Source organism: Marmota monax, unplaced genomic scaffold (assembly GCF_021218885.2).
Source record: "Marmota monax isolate L192 unplaced genomic scaffold, Marmota_monax_Labrador192_F-V1.1 WCK01_AAM20220418_F8-fsc00154, whole genome shotgun sequence".
Classification (NCBI taxonomy): Eukaryota; Metazoa; Chordata; class Mammalia; order Rodentia; family Sciuridae; genus Marmota; species Marmota monax.
Window position 1 is genome coordinate 1,637,199 of NW_026691933.1, and position 16,882 is coordinate 1,654,080.

Sequence of the window (16,882 nt, forward strand, 5' to 3'; positions counted from 1 at the left end):
ATTTGTATACAAGGTGGCTTTTTATTTTTTGATAGATAAGTTTTCATTTATCTTGGATATATATGATTGCCAGGTCAAATGGTAGCTCTGATTTACACTTTGATGACCTGCCGTGCTGTTTTCCAGAATGGCTGTGCCATTTACATTCCTATAAGCTTTGTATAAGTGTTTTGCTTTCTCTGCATCCTTGCCAGATGTAGTTATTTCTCTTTCTTATTCTGCGCATCCTATTGAGTATGAGTGGTGTTTCATTGTGACCGAAATCCTTATTGGATTTCACTGGATATGTATTTCATTGGAGAAATCTGTATTCAAATACTTTGCCCATATTTTGTCTTTTTGTTATTGAGTTGTGAAAATTCTTTATCTATACTAGACACAAGTCCTTTATCAGATACTTGATTTGTCAGTATTTAAATGCAGAAACTTTGAATGTTGGTCTCATTTAAAATTTTTAAAAACATTTTATAGATAAAATCATTTATTCCTGTTAACTCTTGAGTAAACAAAACTACTCGAGGTAATAATATAACTGGTTTTCTTTGTCTGATTATAAATGAACTAAATAATTTGCGTATATTATTAAAAACTAAAACTGGCTTTTGTTGGACGAAAGGATACATGTAATGATTTTATACTATGAATTCTTTTTAAGCTCCCAAAAAGTCTCGGGTAAGGTTCAGCAATATTATGGAGATTCGACAGCTCCCATCAAGCCATGCATTAGAAGCAAAGTTGTCTCGCATGTCATATCCTACTGTGAAAGAACAAGAATCCATATTGAAAACTGTGGGGAAACTGACTGCAACTCAAGTAGCAAAAATTAGCTTTTTTTTTTGCTTTGTGGTAGGTCTTTTCTTTATTATATATTTGGCACTTCATTTTTTAGATGTAGTGTTGAAGTATAACGCTATTAGTCTGTCACTTAGTAAATGTTAGTCACACTTCAAAGAATTGGAAAGTCAATAAACCCTATAATATTACATCTATTCATATACATATACATATATATGTGTGTATGAACAGTCTGAGAAGTTCCTTAGAATGTCTTTCCATTGTTTTAGGGTCAGAAATATGAATAGAATTATTTTACACTGTGATGTATGTTAGGGCTGTTTAGTAAATATCCAGATAAGGGTTTATTGTATGTGTTGATTTTTTTCAGATTTCTGCAGTTTTACTTTAAATTGATGTTAAGTGCTGTCAAGTATTATTTCAGCAAGTACTGGTAGTGAATATTTCTATAGAATTTTGGTAGTATCATTTACAGTATGTTATTTTAATATAGAAACTGAAAATTGTACTTAAGATTTCATATAGAATAATGATGTAATAACTAAAGTATTATTATTTTGGGCTAAACTAGGACTAGAGTCTTGTCTGAGTGAGAACTCTAAAGAATTAAAAAATTAATTTCAGGGCTACTTTGTATATACATATCATTGAAAGTATCCAAGGTTGTTTAATCTGAGCTTTTACGATTCAGATTTATACTGAGCATTGTAAAACACTAGTGTGTGCCAATGTAAGTATAATTGAAATGATTGTTATTTCCTAATTTTGGGTCCTGATTCCACTCAGTAGCCCATTTTTGTCCATTCCCTGGCCAAATAACTTCAACTTAAGTGATACCTTGATTAAAATATTCTGCTGCATAATCAAAGGAAAATCTTTGAGAATTGTAATCTGCTAATTACATATGTAATAAAAATAATTTCAAGGCTTATATATTGGGGTTATGTTATTAGTTGTGATTTCTGTTTGCTTGTTTTAAATAACTGTAAGGCAGACTAAAATTTATTAATTATATGTTTCCCTTCCAAGGAGACCTTAGGTGATGTGTGATAAAAGCATTTATAAGAAAAAAGTTAAAACAAAGGTACCTTTGTTTTAAGAGCCAGTTAAATATGCACTAGGGGTAGGAGCTGGCTGTGGAGTAGGAAGTTATATTAATAACTTTAGTTTAATGCTACTTAAGGTGGGCATAGTGTAGACAAAGTGACAGTATGGTAAAAAGGAAAATCTTTGAGTTAAACACAGCTTATTGTCTCATAAAAGAAAAGATCTACCTTCCTTGGATAAAGCAAACTTTGTCTTAACATTAAACTTGGAGAGAAATGTACTGTGATGATAGGTTCCAAGACCCCTAGTGGTCTGAAGCCATGGAGAGTATAGCACTATGTGTACTTTTTTTTTTTTTTTTCTCTACATACAAACCTTTGATAGTATAAATCATAAAATAAAATAAACACAGTAGGAAGTTAACAACAACAATAATAAAATAGGACAATTACAAAGATACACTTTAAATAAGAGTTATTTAAAACTTATGAATTGTTCATTCTACAATTCTCCATTTAATACTTTTGGACTGTGGTTCACCACTAGTAATCGAAACTGGAGAGTGAAACCATGAATAAGAAGAGACTATTGTAATATGTAAATTCTTACATATTATAATAAATGTATTACCACTGTTCTTATGTATAATCACTATTCTGTACAGCAGGTTTAGAGATATATGCAGATAATACCCTTTTTAAAGAATTTTTAAAAAATTATAGTAAAATATAATTTTAAGCTTATCATTTGAACCATTTTTAATGTTACTGATATTACATATATTCACATTTTTGTGTAACATCCATCTATAGAACTTTTTGTTTAATTATAAAACTGGAACTCTATTAAATAATACCTCTTCATTCCTACATTCCCATCTCTGGCAATTACCATTGTGCTTTCCATTTCAATGAATCTGACTAGTCCAAATATCTGTCGTGAGTGGAATCATACAGTATTTGTCAGTATTTGACTGCTTTATTTCACTTAGCATAATGTCCTTTAAGTTCATCCATATCGTACCATATGTCAGAATTTCTTTTGAGGGATGATTACTATTCCATTGTATAGCTATACCACATTTTATTCATTCTTCTGTCAGTAGACACTTGGGATACTCCCATTTAACTACTTTAAAAAAAAAAAAAATCAACCTGAAATGCATGTTGTTCTTTAGTAAAGGCATTTCTATAGGAAGTCAGAATAATATAGTCCAGGTATATAGCTTTTTGGAAATCTGACTTAATAGAATGATAAGCCTAGATAAGATCAAGAGCAATGCTGTTCAGTAGAAATATAACATGAGCCTCAAATGCTGGCCACATAAATAACTTTAAATTTTTTAGGAAACAAATTTTTTAAAAAGATAAAAAAACCCCCAAAACCTAGAGGTATTAATTTTAATGCTATATTTTAATTTCATGCACTATATATGAAATATTTCAATGTGTTATCAATATAAAAATTATCAATGAGATAGTTTATATTTTTTGTATTACTACTATTTTCTAAAACTAGTGTGTATTATACCCCAAATATGTTTCAGTTCAGACTAGCCAATTTCAGTTGCTCAATAGTCACCTGTGGCTTATGTCTAATGTATTGGACAGAACAGGTCAAAATATTGGTACATTTTCCCATTTTCTTTGAATATCTTTTGTCTTATTAGGACTTAATGGTACTATTTTTTTTTCTGTAAAATATATTTAGGTTATATTGACTTTATCAAGACTATCTCCTGTTATATATCCAAAGGAAATGAGATCTATATCTTGAAGAGATCTATACCTCCATGTTCCTTGCAATACCTCCATATTCACATCAGCTAAGATAATGGGAAAACCTAAGTGTCCATTGAAGGATGGATAAAGAAAATATGTATGTGTGTGTAATATATGTAGCTCTATATATCAAATATGTGTGTGTGTGTGTTTGTGTGTGTGTGTGTTTGTGTGTGTGTGTGTACACACACAATGTAATATTTTTCATTCACAAAAAAGGAGGGCATACCATCATTTGCAACATGGATGAACCTGGAGGACATTGCTAAGTGCAATAAGCCAGGCACAGAAAAACAGATACATTTGATCTCTCTTATAAGTGGACTTTAAAAAATTTGAACTCAGAAAAGCAGAAAGTAGAATGGTGGTTGTAAGGGATTGGATAATAGGGAAATAAGGAGATATTATTAAAAACTTTTAATTATAAGATAAATAAGTTCTGGAATTCTAATGTACAGCCTAGTGATTATAGATAATAATACTGTATTGTTTACTTGCAATTTGATAAGAGCAAATTTTAAGTGTCAAGATCATTAACACACATACACACATACACACACCATGCTAACGATGGGTAGTGATGCTAATTAATTGGTAATCAGTAAACAACATGTATTTATCAAATCATCATGTATACTTTGAGTACAATTTTTGTCAAGTAGCTTTTAAAAGACAATTAAGATAATTATTATCCTTTCAGATAATTTAAAAATGAATTACTGTTGTAACTTTTTTTGTTCTATCCACAGTATCACAAGGAAAAAAAATACTATTTTCCATGTAATATGCTTATCTTTTACATTGAAATAAGTAAGATTTCAAAGGGAATAAAGGCTTGTACTTATCTTATTAAAGCAAATTTTCTTAGATAAACAAAAAACAAAAATTAATTTTCTATTCATGAAATAATGAATATATAAATTATTTGCTGCAATTATTAGTAAGATATTTTCTTCAGTTCTGGAATAATAATATGATTATTATTGTATAGAAATTTTTTATTGGAGGATAGTGGAGATGTGTCTTTTTTTTGTGATGAGGATGCCTTGGGCTTGAGAGGGAATAGGAAGGTCTTTCTGGAAGGAGTTTGTAGCTAGTGAAGAATTCTTAAGATCTTTGAATGCCTGCCACCTTAGGGATTTGTTATTTCCCTACTTTGCATTTGTAGGAGCCAGTGAGATTGGTTGGGTAATGAGTACAATATTTAAGTATTAAGGTAATAAGAGAAGTGGGTCAGGAAAACTAATTATCATCCTATAAGCAGATGTTTTTGCAGAAAATCTCCAAAAGATAATTAAGGGCAGACTCTGCCTCTTTTCTAGCATTTCAATTATAGGCAGATTGTAGCTCCTATTTTCATGTATGTTTGATATTTCACATCTTACCAGTTGATACTCATTTTCTTATTTAGATAATCGAGTGAAATTACCCAAGAAGCCAGGATAACAAATTAAAACCACTTTTGCACAGTTTCACTTTGGCTTTAGCCTTCAGCACAGTATAGATCAAATGCAGACTACTGCACTCTCAATCATTTGTACCTTTTGGTGCCTAAAATTACGTATCTCTGGTGCTTTGAAGTGAAACTACTAATAATTTTACTACTTATTTCACTGCAAGTCCTGAGATAATTCAAAAGATGTCTCTCCCTAAGTAGAGGCAAGTTCTTTGGTGGAGTAATTCTTCCAGTCAGTCTATGTAAGTAACTTACTGGAAACAGACTAGCAGTTACTTTGCTTTAGTTAGTTGATTGGGCAATCAACATCTTAGAATGCACTTTTGTCACACTCACACACATTGGTACAAAATGGTATGTCCTAGAATATTCATAGTAGCCTTGTTTAAAATAGTTTAAAAAAAAATGTCCACTCACCCCCCACCTGCACAAAAAAAAAAAAAAAGAAAAAGAAAAAGAATTATCAGTGAAAGTAGATGAACTTTGGACATATACACACCCTAGGGTTCACCAAAAGGAGGTGTTATTTCTCATTACTTAACTCAAAGCAGACACATGTTTGGGAATGTAAGGGTATCCTAAACACAGATGTGCAAATGAAAGAAAAATGAAAAGTCCTCATAGTTAGAAAACTTCCTTCACTGTATACAAAGTTACAAGAGCTTTTTGGGTTCTGTCTCTAAATGGAGAACCAGAGAAACAGTCACAATTAGCCAATGACAGTTTTCATAGTATATTTTTAATTTTCCAAAGTAAATATAGCCTCTTATGTATCAGTTTAGCTGTTAGCTGTTTACATCCATCGCCATGAGCATCATCAACTTTATTAGAGTTTTCATTATGTTTTTCATCTGTATATACTTTAATGTTTAAGAATTTTCCCAAATTCAAATTTGATTTAGATAAACTTAAATTGCTGACTGTACTTGAATAAAACAAGTTTTTAAAGTTGACGATACTCAGTTTTATCCTCATATTAAAAGCTGAATACTAATTTTTTTTCTAACTTTTGTTAATTTATAAGGGAAATTGGATAGGGAGTGATTGGGTTTTGGGTTTTTGTATCTTTCTTTCTTTTTTTTTTGAACCTGGGGATTGAGCTCAGGGCTTTCAGGCAAGCTTTTTACCAATGATCTTCATCCAAGTTCCCCTACTTTTGTCCCTTTTGCGGGGTCTGTGATTTTTCATTATTATACAAAGTGGCTTCTAAAAACCTCTTACAGTAACAGTTTTGAGGAGGAGGAGAAAAAAAGGGGACTGTAAATTGTAACAACAGATATAAGCATGTCTCTCATTAGATTTCATTTTTTCTTTTTCTTTAGTGGTTTTTGGCAAATTTGTCATACCAAGAAGCACTTTCAGACACACAAGTTGCTATAGTTAATATTTTATCTTCAACGTCTGGTAAGAAATTTGTATTATAAGTTGAATATATATTGAATATATATGATATATATGTGTGTACATATTTCTATCTTGTTATTTCATTAGTTCTAATGTACATTAGTATTTTATCACTCCTTAATATTTGTAGTTTCCTTCCTTAGTTCTGGGCTATTTATATTTCTTCAAATACTTTGCTGTTTTTTTTATGCAGAAGTATATTAAAAGTTTTATAGGCTGGCTCTTTGTATTGTAGGTGTTTTATCCTGTACATTTCCTTTCAAGGATCTTTTTCTGGAATCTTTGGTTAAATGTAATTGCTTATTTCAGAACTGTAATTTGCACTATGGTAGGTGTTTTATTTTTAAAATTAAACCACCTTCCAAATCTAGGAGATAAAAGAAGTATTTTTGAAGCTGTAAAAATAACTTCAGTACACAGGCTCAATTATGATGAGGTTCACAATATGTGGCTTTGAATGTTAAATTTAACTCTTTTATTAGCATAAAAATAGCCAGGCACATGGATCATGTTTATAATTCTAGCTACTTGGGAGGCTGAGGCAGGAGAATCACAAGTTTACTTAGAAAGACCCTGTCTCAAAATAAAAAACAAAAGGGCTAGGGATGTAGCTCAGTGGTAAAGCACCCCTGGATTTAATCCCTAGTACAGGGGTAGAGGAGATGAAAGAAAAAGGAAAAAGAAATAGGACTATTCTTGGTTTCTGTTTTTGAAATAAACACGGTTTTGTTTAGAGGCTATTTTATTGTCTTGAAACATTTTTAGCCTAGGTAACTGCAGATCTCATTCTTAGTTATTTAAATATCACACACACAAAAAACCTGGTTTACTTATTTAAACAATGTACCTGCTGTTAAGTCATTTACTTTTTTTTGGTCCTTTTCTCCCCATAGGACTTTTTACCTTAATCCTTGCTGCAGTGTTTCCAAGTAACAGTGGAGATAGATTTACTCTCTCTAAACTACTAGCTGTCATTTTAAGGTAAGAATATAGTGTAAGTTAGTTTACTCTGTTTAAAAATGTGATGTTGAAAATATTTTTGGTTGTGATACAGGATAGTTTATTTTACACAGCAACACAGGCAAAGAGAGAGGAGGATAAAGAAGGTTTAAATGGACTTTATGCTACCCCATATCACATGCTAGAGCAGTTTTCCAAATCTTCCTGGGTAGAATAACCAGAGGAAAGCATCCCCAAACAGTATTGGTTTCCATTCATATAATTGCAGACTTAAGTATTAAGTATTATGTATTATGTATTAAGTATTATGCTGAGATTCACATTTAACTTAAGGTGCCAATGTAGTCATTATATCTTCCCAAGTATCTGTTTCATTTTCCTAAGGCAAGTGCCCTTTTTTGTTTTGGCTTAGATTTCTCCTCCTGCTTCTGGAAATCTAACATTTTGTCCTTTCTAATTGTTTCAACCTCCAGTGATTTCTTACTTACTTTCTATATAATTCATTTGGAAATTCTTTATCACTGCACTGCAGGAGTATTGTCAGTAACTATACTTAAATCTTTATTTAATTCTTTGTGTGTTTCTTTTGTCTTCCCTTCTGAATTGTAAACCTTTGAAAGCTGAAGTCTTGTTTTATACTTCTTTGTGTCACCAAAGCCCTAGCACTGAGCTTTGCCCATAGACTTTACTTAAAAAAAGATTTGTTGATTTCATAAAGTTATTATTTTTGTGAGAGAAAATTAGAAAGCAAAGAAGGTAGCAGAATGGTTTAATGGCAAAAGTAGTGCCATTATTTCAAATCTGTCAGAGCTGGGATTGAATCAGAGCTCTGTTATTTGCCCTTGAGCAGTTCCCTTAAACTTTGAGAGGGTTTCCTACTTGAGAAAATCATGAAAATATTACCTGCTTTTCAACCTTGTTTTAAAGTTTGGCAATGTAAAGAAAGTGACTGTCCTAGAGATTGATAGTTGGCAATCACGTAAGACTGGTAGTCCTTGCTATGTGTTTTTCTTTTTTTCTTTTTAAGTATCTTTTTAGTTGTAGATGGACACAATACCTTTTATTTATTTATTTGTATGTGTGCTGAGGATCTAACCCAGTGCCTCACATGTACTAGGCAAGTGCTTTGCCTTTGAGCTACAACCCTAACCCCGTGTTTTTCTTTTAAATATAAAGGAAAGTTGACTGTGGTAGTTTCATTGAGTAGTCTGGTTGACTCAACTAGCTTGCCATTTAGACTTTATAGTCATCAGGAATTTATTCTTTTGCATAGTTGGCAAGTGTTTTAACCAAGCGTGTTTTTATTTTGGGCAAATACAATGTATTTGTATTGGGGAAGTAAATGAGGTTTTATTAAATTTTATTCCAACTATGTGCTAATTTCTAAATTTTCTTAGCACTACTTAATAAAGAAAGGTTCAATAATGGAAGGGATGGATATGAAATGTTGAACTTGAAAGTATTTTTACAGTCTGTTACTCCTTTTCAATAAAATAGGTCTAGAAATGGGGTTGGGGTTGTGGTTCCGTGGTACAGCACTTGTCTAGCATGTGTGAGGCCCTGGGTTCGATCCTCAGAACCACATAAAGATAAATAAGTAAAGGTATTGTGTCCATCTACAACTAAAAAAAAAATTTAAAAAAATATAGGTCTAGAATAGAGACTGGCAAACTAAGGTAGACTATCTGCCAGTTATAGTTTTTGCTTTTGTGGTGCCGAGGACCTAACTCAGGGATTTGCATGCACATGCTAGGCAAGCAGTTTACTACTGAGCTTCATCCCCAGCCCTGCCATTATTTGCTAATAAATGAAGTTGTATTGGAACACAGCCGTTCTCATTTATTTGCTTACCGTCTATGACTGATTTAGGGCCACAGCAGCCAAGATGAGTTCTAACAGAAAGCATATGGCTCACAAGTCTAAAATATATATTTTCTGTCCCTAAAGAGAGTTTGGTTGACATGTTGTCTAGATAAGTTGATACTTAGAAATATTTTTTATATTATATGTTCTTACAAGCACTGTATTAAACATTGTTTAACACTTTGTTTTTGAACTGGCTTTAATGAGATTGACTTTCTGAGGTTATGAGAATAATTTGACAGAGCAATAGAGTTGAAGGAAATCTTCTGATGAGCCAAGAAATCTCATTTCACCACTTATAATCCAAGCAGTTCCATCTTCATCATTACTAATTTTGAGATCTTGGGCAAGTTTTTTTTTTTTTTTTTAACCTCTTTGCCTATTTCTTCATCATTAAATTGGGGATGATGGTAATAGAATTTGTCTCATAGTATTATGAGGATTAAATGAATTAAAACTTCTAGATAACGCTAAGTGAAGTTAGTCAATCCCCAAAAACCAAATGCCGAATGTTTTCTTTGATATAAGGAGGCTGATTCATAATGGGATAGGGAGCAGGAGCGTGGGAGGAATAGACTAATACTATATAGGGTAGAGGGTTGGAGGGGAAGGGAGGGGGCATGAGGTTATTAATGATGGTGGAATGTGATGATCATTATTATTCAGAGTACAGGTATGAAGACACAAATTGGTGTGAATATACTATATATACAACTAGAGATATGAAAAATTGTGCTGTATGTGTGTAATAAAAATTGTAATGCATTCCACTGTCATATATAAATTAAAAACAATATAGTCTTATTTTTATCTATTAAAATCACATATATGAATATACCACAGTAAATCTCCACATCATATATAACCATGAGACTGGGATCCTAATTAATATTTGTATAAATATGTCAAAATATATTCTACTGTCACGTATAACTAAAAAGAACAAATATCTGCAACATGTACACTCAGAAAAATGAGAAATTATATCCCATCTATGTATGAATATCAAAGTACATAAATGCATTCTACTGTCATGTATAACTAATTAAAACAAAAATTTTAAAAATTCATGGGATTAATGGAACTATTTACATATGAAAGGATAGCTTACTGTTAATTTAGGTTTTACTAGTAAACAATAATAGTGCCATTACTGTATTTATTTGGGTTTAATTTATTTATACCTTCAAAAACAAAGATGAGCAGAGGGATGACAATTTAGTTTATTTTTCTGTAATTGAAAGATAGTCACACCGGGTTGCCTGTGTTTCATTCTCAGCTGTGTGATATTGGTCAAGTTATTTCATCTCTTTTTTTTCTCATGTAAAATGGGAATGGCAATAGTAATATCTTCCTTATAGGGCAATATTAGGCATTTTATAGTACAATTTTTGTACTATCCTATTCTGATAGTATTGTTAGCTTTTAATCACTAAATTCTTTGACACTTTTATCCAAAGTTGAGATTAGTCATGATCACTTATAAATCATTTGTATCTTTATGATTAGTCTCTTAAGGAGTATATTATTTTGTTCATCGCTTATGTCTCTTATTCTCATAGCATTGGCGGTGTTGTTCTGGTAAACCTGTCAGGGTCTGAAAAATCTACTGGAAGAGATACAATAGGTAAGTTCCTGACTTGATTCTCTGTTATAGTAAAAAAGTAAGTTTTGTGTTTATTGTCATGCATGCACACACATGCATCCTCCTTTTTAATATTTTCCTTTGGAAATAGCAAAATGCAAAAATAGTTCACATAATTCTTATATAACCTTCACCCAAATTCTCCAGATATTAACAACTTATATAAATATACCACAGTTATAAAAGTTCATTGATTATAATACTTTTATCTACTCTATAGATCCATTTTAAATTTACTCATTTTTTCCATTAATGTTCTTTTGATCCAGGATCATTTGTTGCATTTACTTGTGATAGCTCCTTAGTTTCCTTTAATCTGAAACTGTACTACAACCTTTTTATCTTTCATGACCTTGACACTTTTGAAGGGTACTGTTCAGTTGTTTTGAACTGTGTCCTTCAGTATGTGTTTGTTTGGTAGTTCCTTGTGGTTGAATTGAGTTTGTGTGATTTTTGGTAAGAATATCATGACCATAATATTGTTACCTGATCTGATCAGTGTATTTTGTGTGATGATACATGATGTTGATTTTTGCCCATTATTAGTATACTAATTTTAAGGTGGTGTCTGATAGGGTGCTCCAATGTATAGTTATTAATTGTTCCCTTTTTAGGGAATAAGCATCTTGTGAGGAGATACTGTGAGTCCATGCTATCATACTTTCACCCACTAATTTATTCACTGTTGGTCCTTGCCTGAAAGTTACTCCCTGGTGAACACTTCGTTTTTGATCCTTTGCCTAGATTTAACAAAAACAAAGGTATATCAGAACCCAGCTTAATGGTTTCCTTCAATATTTGAAATTTATTGAATAGAGTAATGTTTTCCAAACTGTTCCTGGTTATTACTCTGTGAACTGTGTGTGCCTTGTACTGCTTCACCTCTCTCTCTCTGAAGCTTCTTTAGTACCTGAGGCAATGCATGTGTTTGTGTGTCCCAAGATTTTGTTGACAGGTCTTTTTCCCATTGCTTAAAAAAAGGTTTGAAACTAATTTTGAAATAGATTTAATAATACATTGGCCTTCTGAATAATTGATTAAAGTACTGAGTGGTCAGTTGACAGAAGCACATCATTTAGTTGTTTTTAAAAGCTTAATTTTTCAAGAGTTAAAGAAAAGATCTACTATTTATTATGCACATACTGTGTGCTCCACATTAAATTAGGTATTTTGGAATATTTATAAATTGTGTGTTTATAGTGTTTGAGCTGTTCTTGATTTGAAATAGAATATAAGATTATGAAAATAAAATTACTAGATAACAAAATATTTAATTGTTAAATTAATTGTTAAATATTTAATTGTTAAATTCTCTAAAACAGAAGACAAATAGGTTGGAAATTCAGCAGAGTAGTGGGAGGATGCCTTGTGGAATAGGTGGGACTTTAACAGAACCTTGAAAATGGGCATGGTAGTGGAATATATATTAAAAATGATACATGGGTTGAGAAAAACTATATTAAGCTATAGCTTAGGGTAGAAGCATTTGTTAAGTTGGTCAGTAAAGTGTCCAAATTGTTTATGTAGGGAAACAAAGTATGCATTTCAAAATTAAAATGAAATGTTACTAATATGAAATTTATTATTAACACATAAGTGGTTAGTTCATTGAAGTGAATGCTTTTGCATTATTTGCTTACATGATTCCTTAATGCTCTACTGGAGGACATGGATGGGATGAGTTATACCATATATTTTAATTTTTGTATTCCCACATTATTCAATTTTAAATAAGTGTATATGGAATTAGTTAATGGAATGAATGGGTATTTTAAATAATTATATTGGTTTTTTTATAGGTTCCATTTGGTCTCTTATTGGAGCCATGCTTTATGCTGTTTATATTGTTATGATTAAGAGAAAAGTAGACAGAGAAGATAAGCTGGATATTCCAATGTTCTTTGGTAAGAATATAGTCAACTATGAGACTGTTTACTTTAAATGTTTATTTAAGATTTTGCTTTTGTGTTTTGGAAGGAAAAGGGAAGTTTTTTCTTTATAATCTTAATGTTCACATGTACATTGTTTTATATAAATGTAATTTCTATAATAATAATAGCTAAGTTTATTAAGTGCCTGCTATATGGTAAGCAAGCATTTTGCTTTATCTTCTCAGCAATATATTATTTCATATTTATAGATTGGAAAACAAAGGCTTCAGAAAGGGTTCTCCTCATCTTGCATAAGATTTACATTACTAGCAAATGCCAGAGTGGGGTGGTCAGACTATGGAGCACAAACTTTTAACTGTTATATAGCATAACTTTTTCTTCTAAGTGGTCAGTCTGTACTTATTTCCCATGTTGAATAGCTATTTGCCATATATGTGTTATCTCACCAACTAGTGGGAGGGCAGGAACAAATAATTTTTTGTTCTTCAGAACTTTCCACCATTATTCCTAGTATAGCACAGGTTCGTAAGTGCAACTTGAATCAGAGAGCAAGCCATCTGATTCCTTATGATCAATTTAAGTTGAATACACACACAAACACACACACACGCATCCCTACCAGTTAATTCTTTAAATTTCTAGGATACTATATTATTAAGGTTAACAACCCTTTGTTTTTAATTGTCTTAGTGATTTATTCCATAGTAGTTGCTCCCTTACAATATGAATCATTGAACTTCACAGGTAGTGGTCACCAGTTGTTTGAATAGCTTAATCTAGTATTGCTTATTCACAAAATAGACTTAAAAACAATCCAATAAGATGGGCATGGTGGTGTACACCTATAATTACAGTGACTTGGGAGGCTGAGGCAGAGGGATCGCAAATTCAAGGCTTACTTCAGCAATTTAGTGAGACCATCTCAAAATAAAAAATGAGAAGGATTGTAAAGCCCCTGGGTTTGATCCCCAGTACCAAAAATGAAAAAAGGAAGGAAGGAAGGGGGGGAGGGAAGGAGGGAGGGCGGGAGAAATAAAAAACAACAGCTAACAGAGTTGTAGTTACAGAAACCTATTGGAATCCTTTGTACAAATTCTAATCTTTTTAAATTTTAGTATAGAGTTCGGAAAATTGATTCAAATCACAATTTTGTCTTTTTTTTTTTTACATACTTAGGTTTTGTAGGTTTGTTTAATTTGCTGCTCCTGTGGCCAGGTTTCTTTTTACTTCATTATACTGGATTTGAGGACTTCGAGTTTCCAAATAAAGTAGTATTAATGTGCATTATTATTAATGGCCTTATTGGAACAGTTCTTTCTGAGTTCCTGTGGTTGTGGTATGTACTATTTATTCTCCTATGTTAGTTATTTTTATTGACTTTTAGATAGTTTAAGTATTTATTTTTCTTCTGTCTTCCTGTAGTCCCTCCTGTGCACCTTTCTCCCACACACACTTATAATAATTGAATGTATTAGCTCCGTTATATCATGGACTTTAATTTTTAACTTCTTGGTGCCCACTGCAAAGAGTAGTGTCTTACACATAAAAGGAGCTTAAAAATACTTGTAGAATAATGAATGTTCAGATATGTAAATGAATGAATAGGAATGTTCTAAATTTGTAAAAGTATTTAGAATGTTATGCAAATGAAAGTAGTCATTATTTAATGGACATCCAAACTTAGGAGATGTGTGTGCCAAGTATGAATTTATGAATTATGAGATTATAGAGGATGTTGCTTTACTTAAGAGACTTTGAAGTATCTGTTTTGTTCTTAAGCTTTTTCGTTTTATTTATTCTTAATATCTTCTATATGAGTAAGTTCGATAGGCATACCATAATTGAATTGAGATGTTGACATTTTATTTTATTTTTTTAATTTTTTTATTGGTTGTTCAAAACATTACAAAGCTCTTGACATATCATATTTCATACATTAGATTCAAGTGGGTTATGAACTCCCATTTTTACCCCAAATTACAGATTGCAGAATCACATCGGTTATACATCCACATTTTTACATAATGCCATATTAGTAACTGTTGTATTCTGCTTCCTTTCCTATCCTCTACTATCCCCCCTCCCCTCCCCTCCCATCTTCTACCCCATCTACTGTAATTCATTTCTCTCCTTGTTTTTTTTTTTCCCATTCCCCTCACAATCTCTTATTTTAATATATTTGAATATTTGACGTTAGCTAATATGTTGATATGTGATAACTGGCTTACAGTAACTTTGAACACAGTATTATAGAGTTTGTGAGACCTTTCAAATACAGTTTTATACTTTGTCCTGTTTCTGTCCAATAGGAATTTTAAAAGAAATATAAATTATATTTAAACTCCAAAATTACTTTCATTACATACAAGTGAAACTGCTGGCTAGTTTTCCCTTGCAGAAGACTACAACAAAAGTAGCCTTTTCCATGAAGTCTTCTTTAGCACTCTGCCTACACTCTACTTCCACCTCTGCCCAGTTAAGGAAATGGCTGTTTTGTTGATAATATTCCATACTCACTCCTTTTTGTGTAGTACTTAAAAATTTAGTTTGTTGTCTAGTAATTTATGTACTTTTTTCTGGTCTAAAACTCTTTGATAGCAGAATTCATTTACTAGTTAATTATTCTTTCATTACATGCATTTTAAATGCTGTTTTTTAAATCTGAAATATTAATAGATGACAATAGGATTCAAACATTAGCTAAATAAAGAAAAGCTAGATTAAGTGTTTTAATGAAGTAATTTTAAAAAATAATTCTTTGCATGGTAAATATCAAAAAATATGTGCTAATTTTAAGAAATGGTAATTACTCATCTGACCCTGAACCCTCTTTTTACAGAGCAGCTCGTGAGTAGTATGAACACTAGTGGAAACATTAGTATTTGTGTTCCCTCTCATTAGTAGGAACTAATTGTCCAGCTTATACTGATATTTGTAATAATACTTTCTCAAAGTGGTAGCCTTGTACATACAAGGTTGAATATTATCTGTAAGCAAATCTTGAAAATAGCTTAAAGTGCTTTTAATTTTTTATACTTATCTTTAATTTATAAGTATATATATGTAAGTATAATTTTATGCTTATATTTATTTTCTACTTATTATTTATATTTGAAGGTAAACTTTGGATTCATCTTAAAAACTTCATTATTTTTTGCGTTTCAGTCCATCCTAATCTTTTATTTTTGGTCCTGATCTCTCAAGCCTATATTATAGGATAGAAAAATCTTTCTTCAGTGTTTTTCTTTTATAGTTTTCATATAGAAATGTATGTCTTCTTTCTTTTTAGGGGCTGCTTTCTTACCTCATCATTGATAGGCACACTTGCACTAAGTCTTACAATACCTCTATCCATAATAGCTGACATGTGTATGCAAAAGGTAAGGCAAACTATGAGATGTTTTAGGTATGTTATTGAAACAAACCTAATAAGAGTTAAAGGATGTCTCTAAATTAGGATGCAAACATAAAATAATACTTGACACCTTTTCTCCCCAGGTGCTTTACTAAATGAAAATATAAAATGTACTAAAGAAATAGTACATTTCTATTTTCAACTTTTTAATTATTTTCTAAATTTCTAAGTCAAGGGTAATATCTTTATGTGTAATTTTCTAGTTTTTTAATTGATTATGTTCCAGATAAGTGTAAATTAGTGGTATATGGAATAGAGTATACATTTCATCACATAAATAGTAGTATTTTGGTTTCCGGACATTCCTCAACACTATGATAATACTACCATAAAAATGAGCAGCACATGAGTAATGTGGTTTCTCAGCGAATGTTCATCTCAGCAAGTCGAGTGTCCCTTTCCTTTTCTATGAAATCCTGGTCTGGAGTAGGAATTCCGGTGATAAATACTGGCAATGATAACTTCTCAGTAAAAAGAATTTAGGGTGTCTCTACCAGCAGTCTAGAAGGGAGAGAGAGGTTTTGCTAGTGTTCCCAGTGACAAGAGGAAGAAAGAGGTGTGCCTTTGCCTAATGCTGGAAGATGGAGTGGAACCACTTATCTGCAGTCCAGACGTGTTTATAAG

At 31.6% G+C, this 16,882-nt stretch overlaps 1 protein-coding gene across 2 annotated transcripts in view; it reads left to right on the forward strand.

Moving 5' to 3' along the window:
• The window catches only part of Slc35f5 (solute carrier family 35 member F5), a 35,185-nt gene that overhangs the window by 12,277 nt on the left and 6,026 nt on the right, over positions 1–16,882 (forward strand). For both annotated transcript variants that reach the window (XM_046445538.2, XM_046444706.2), the window contains exons 7-13: positions 656–846; positions 6,402–6,483; positions 7,377–7,464; positions 10,869–10,933; positions 12,751–12,855; positions 14,020–14,179; positions 16,133–16,223. In XM_046445538.2, the coding sequence (XP_046301494.1) occupies positions 656–846; positions 6,402–6,483; positions 7,377–7,464; positions 10,869–10,933; positions 12,751–12,855; positions 14,020–14,179; positions 16,133–16,223 (782 nt within the window). The remainder of the gene's footprint in view (positions 1–655; positions 847–6,401; positions 6,484–7,376; positions 7,465–10,868; positions 10,934–12,750; positions 12,856–14,019; positions 14,180–16,132; positions 16,224–16,882) is intronic.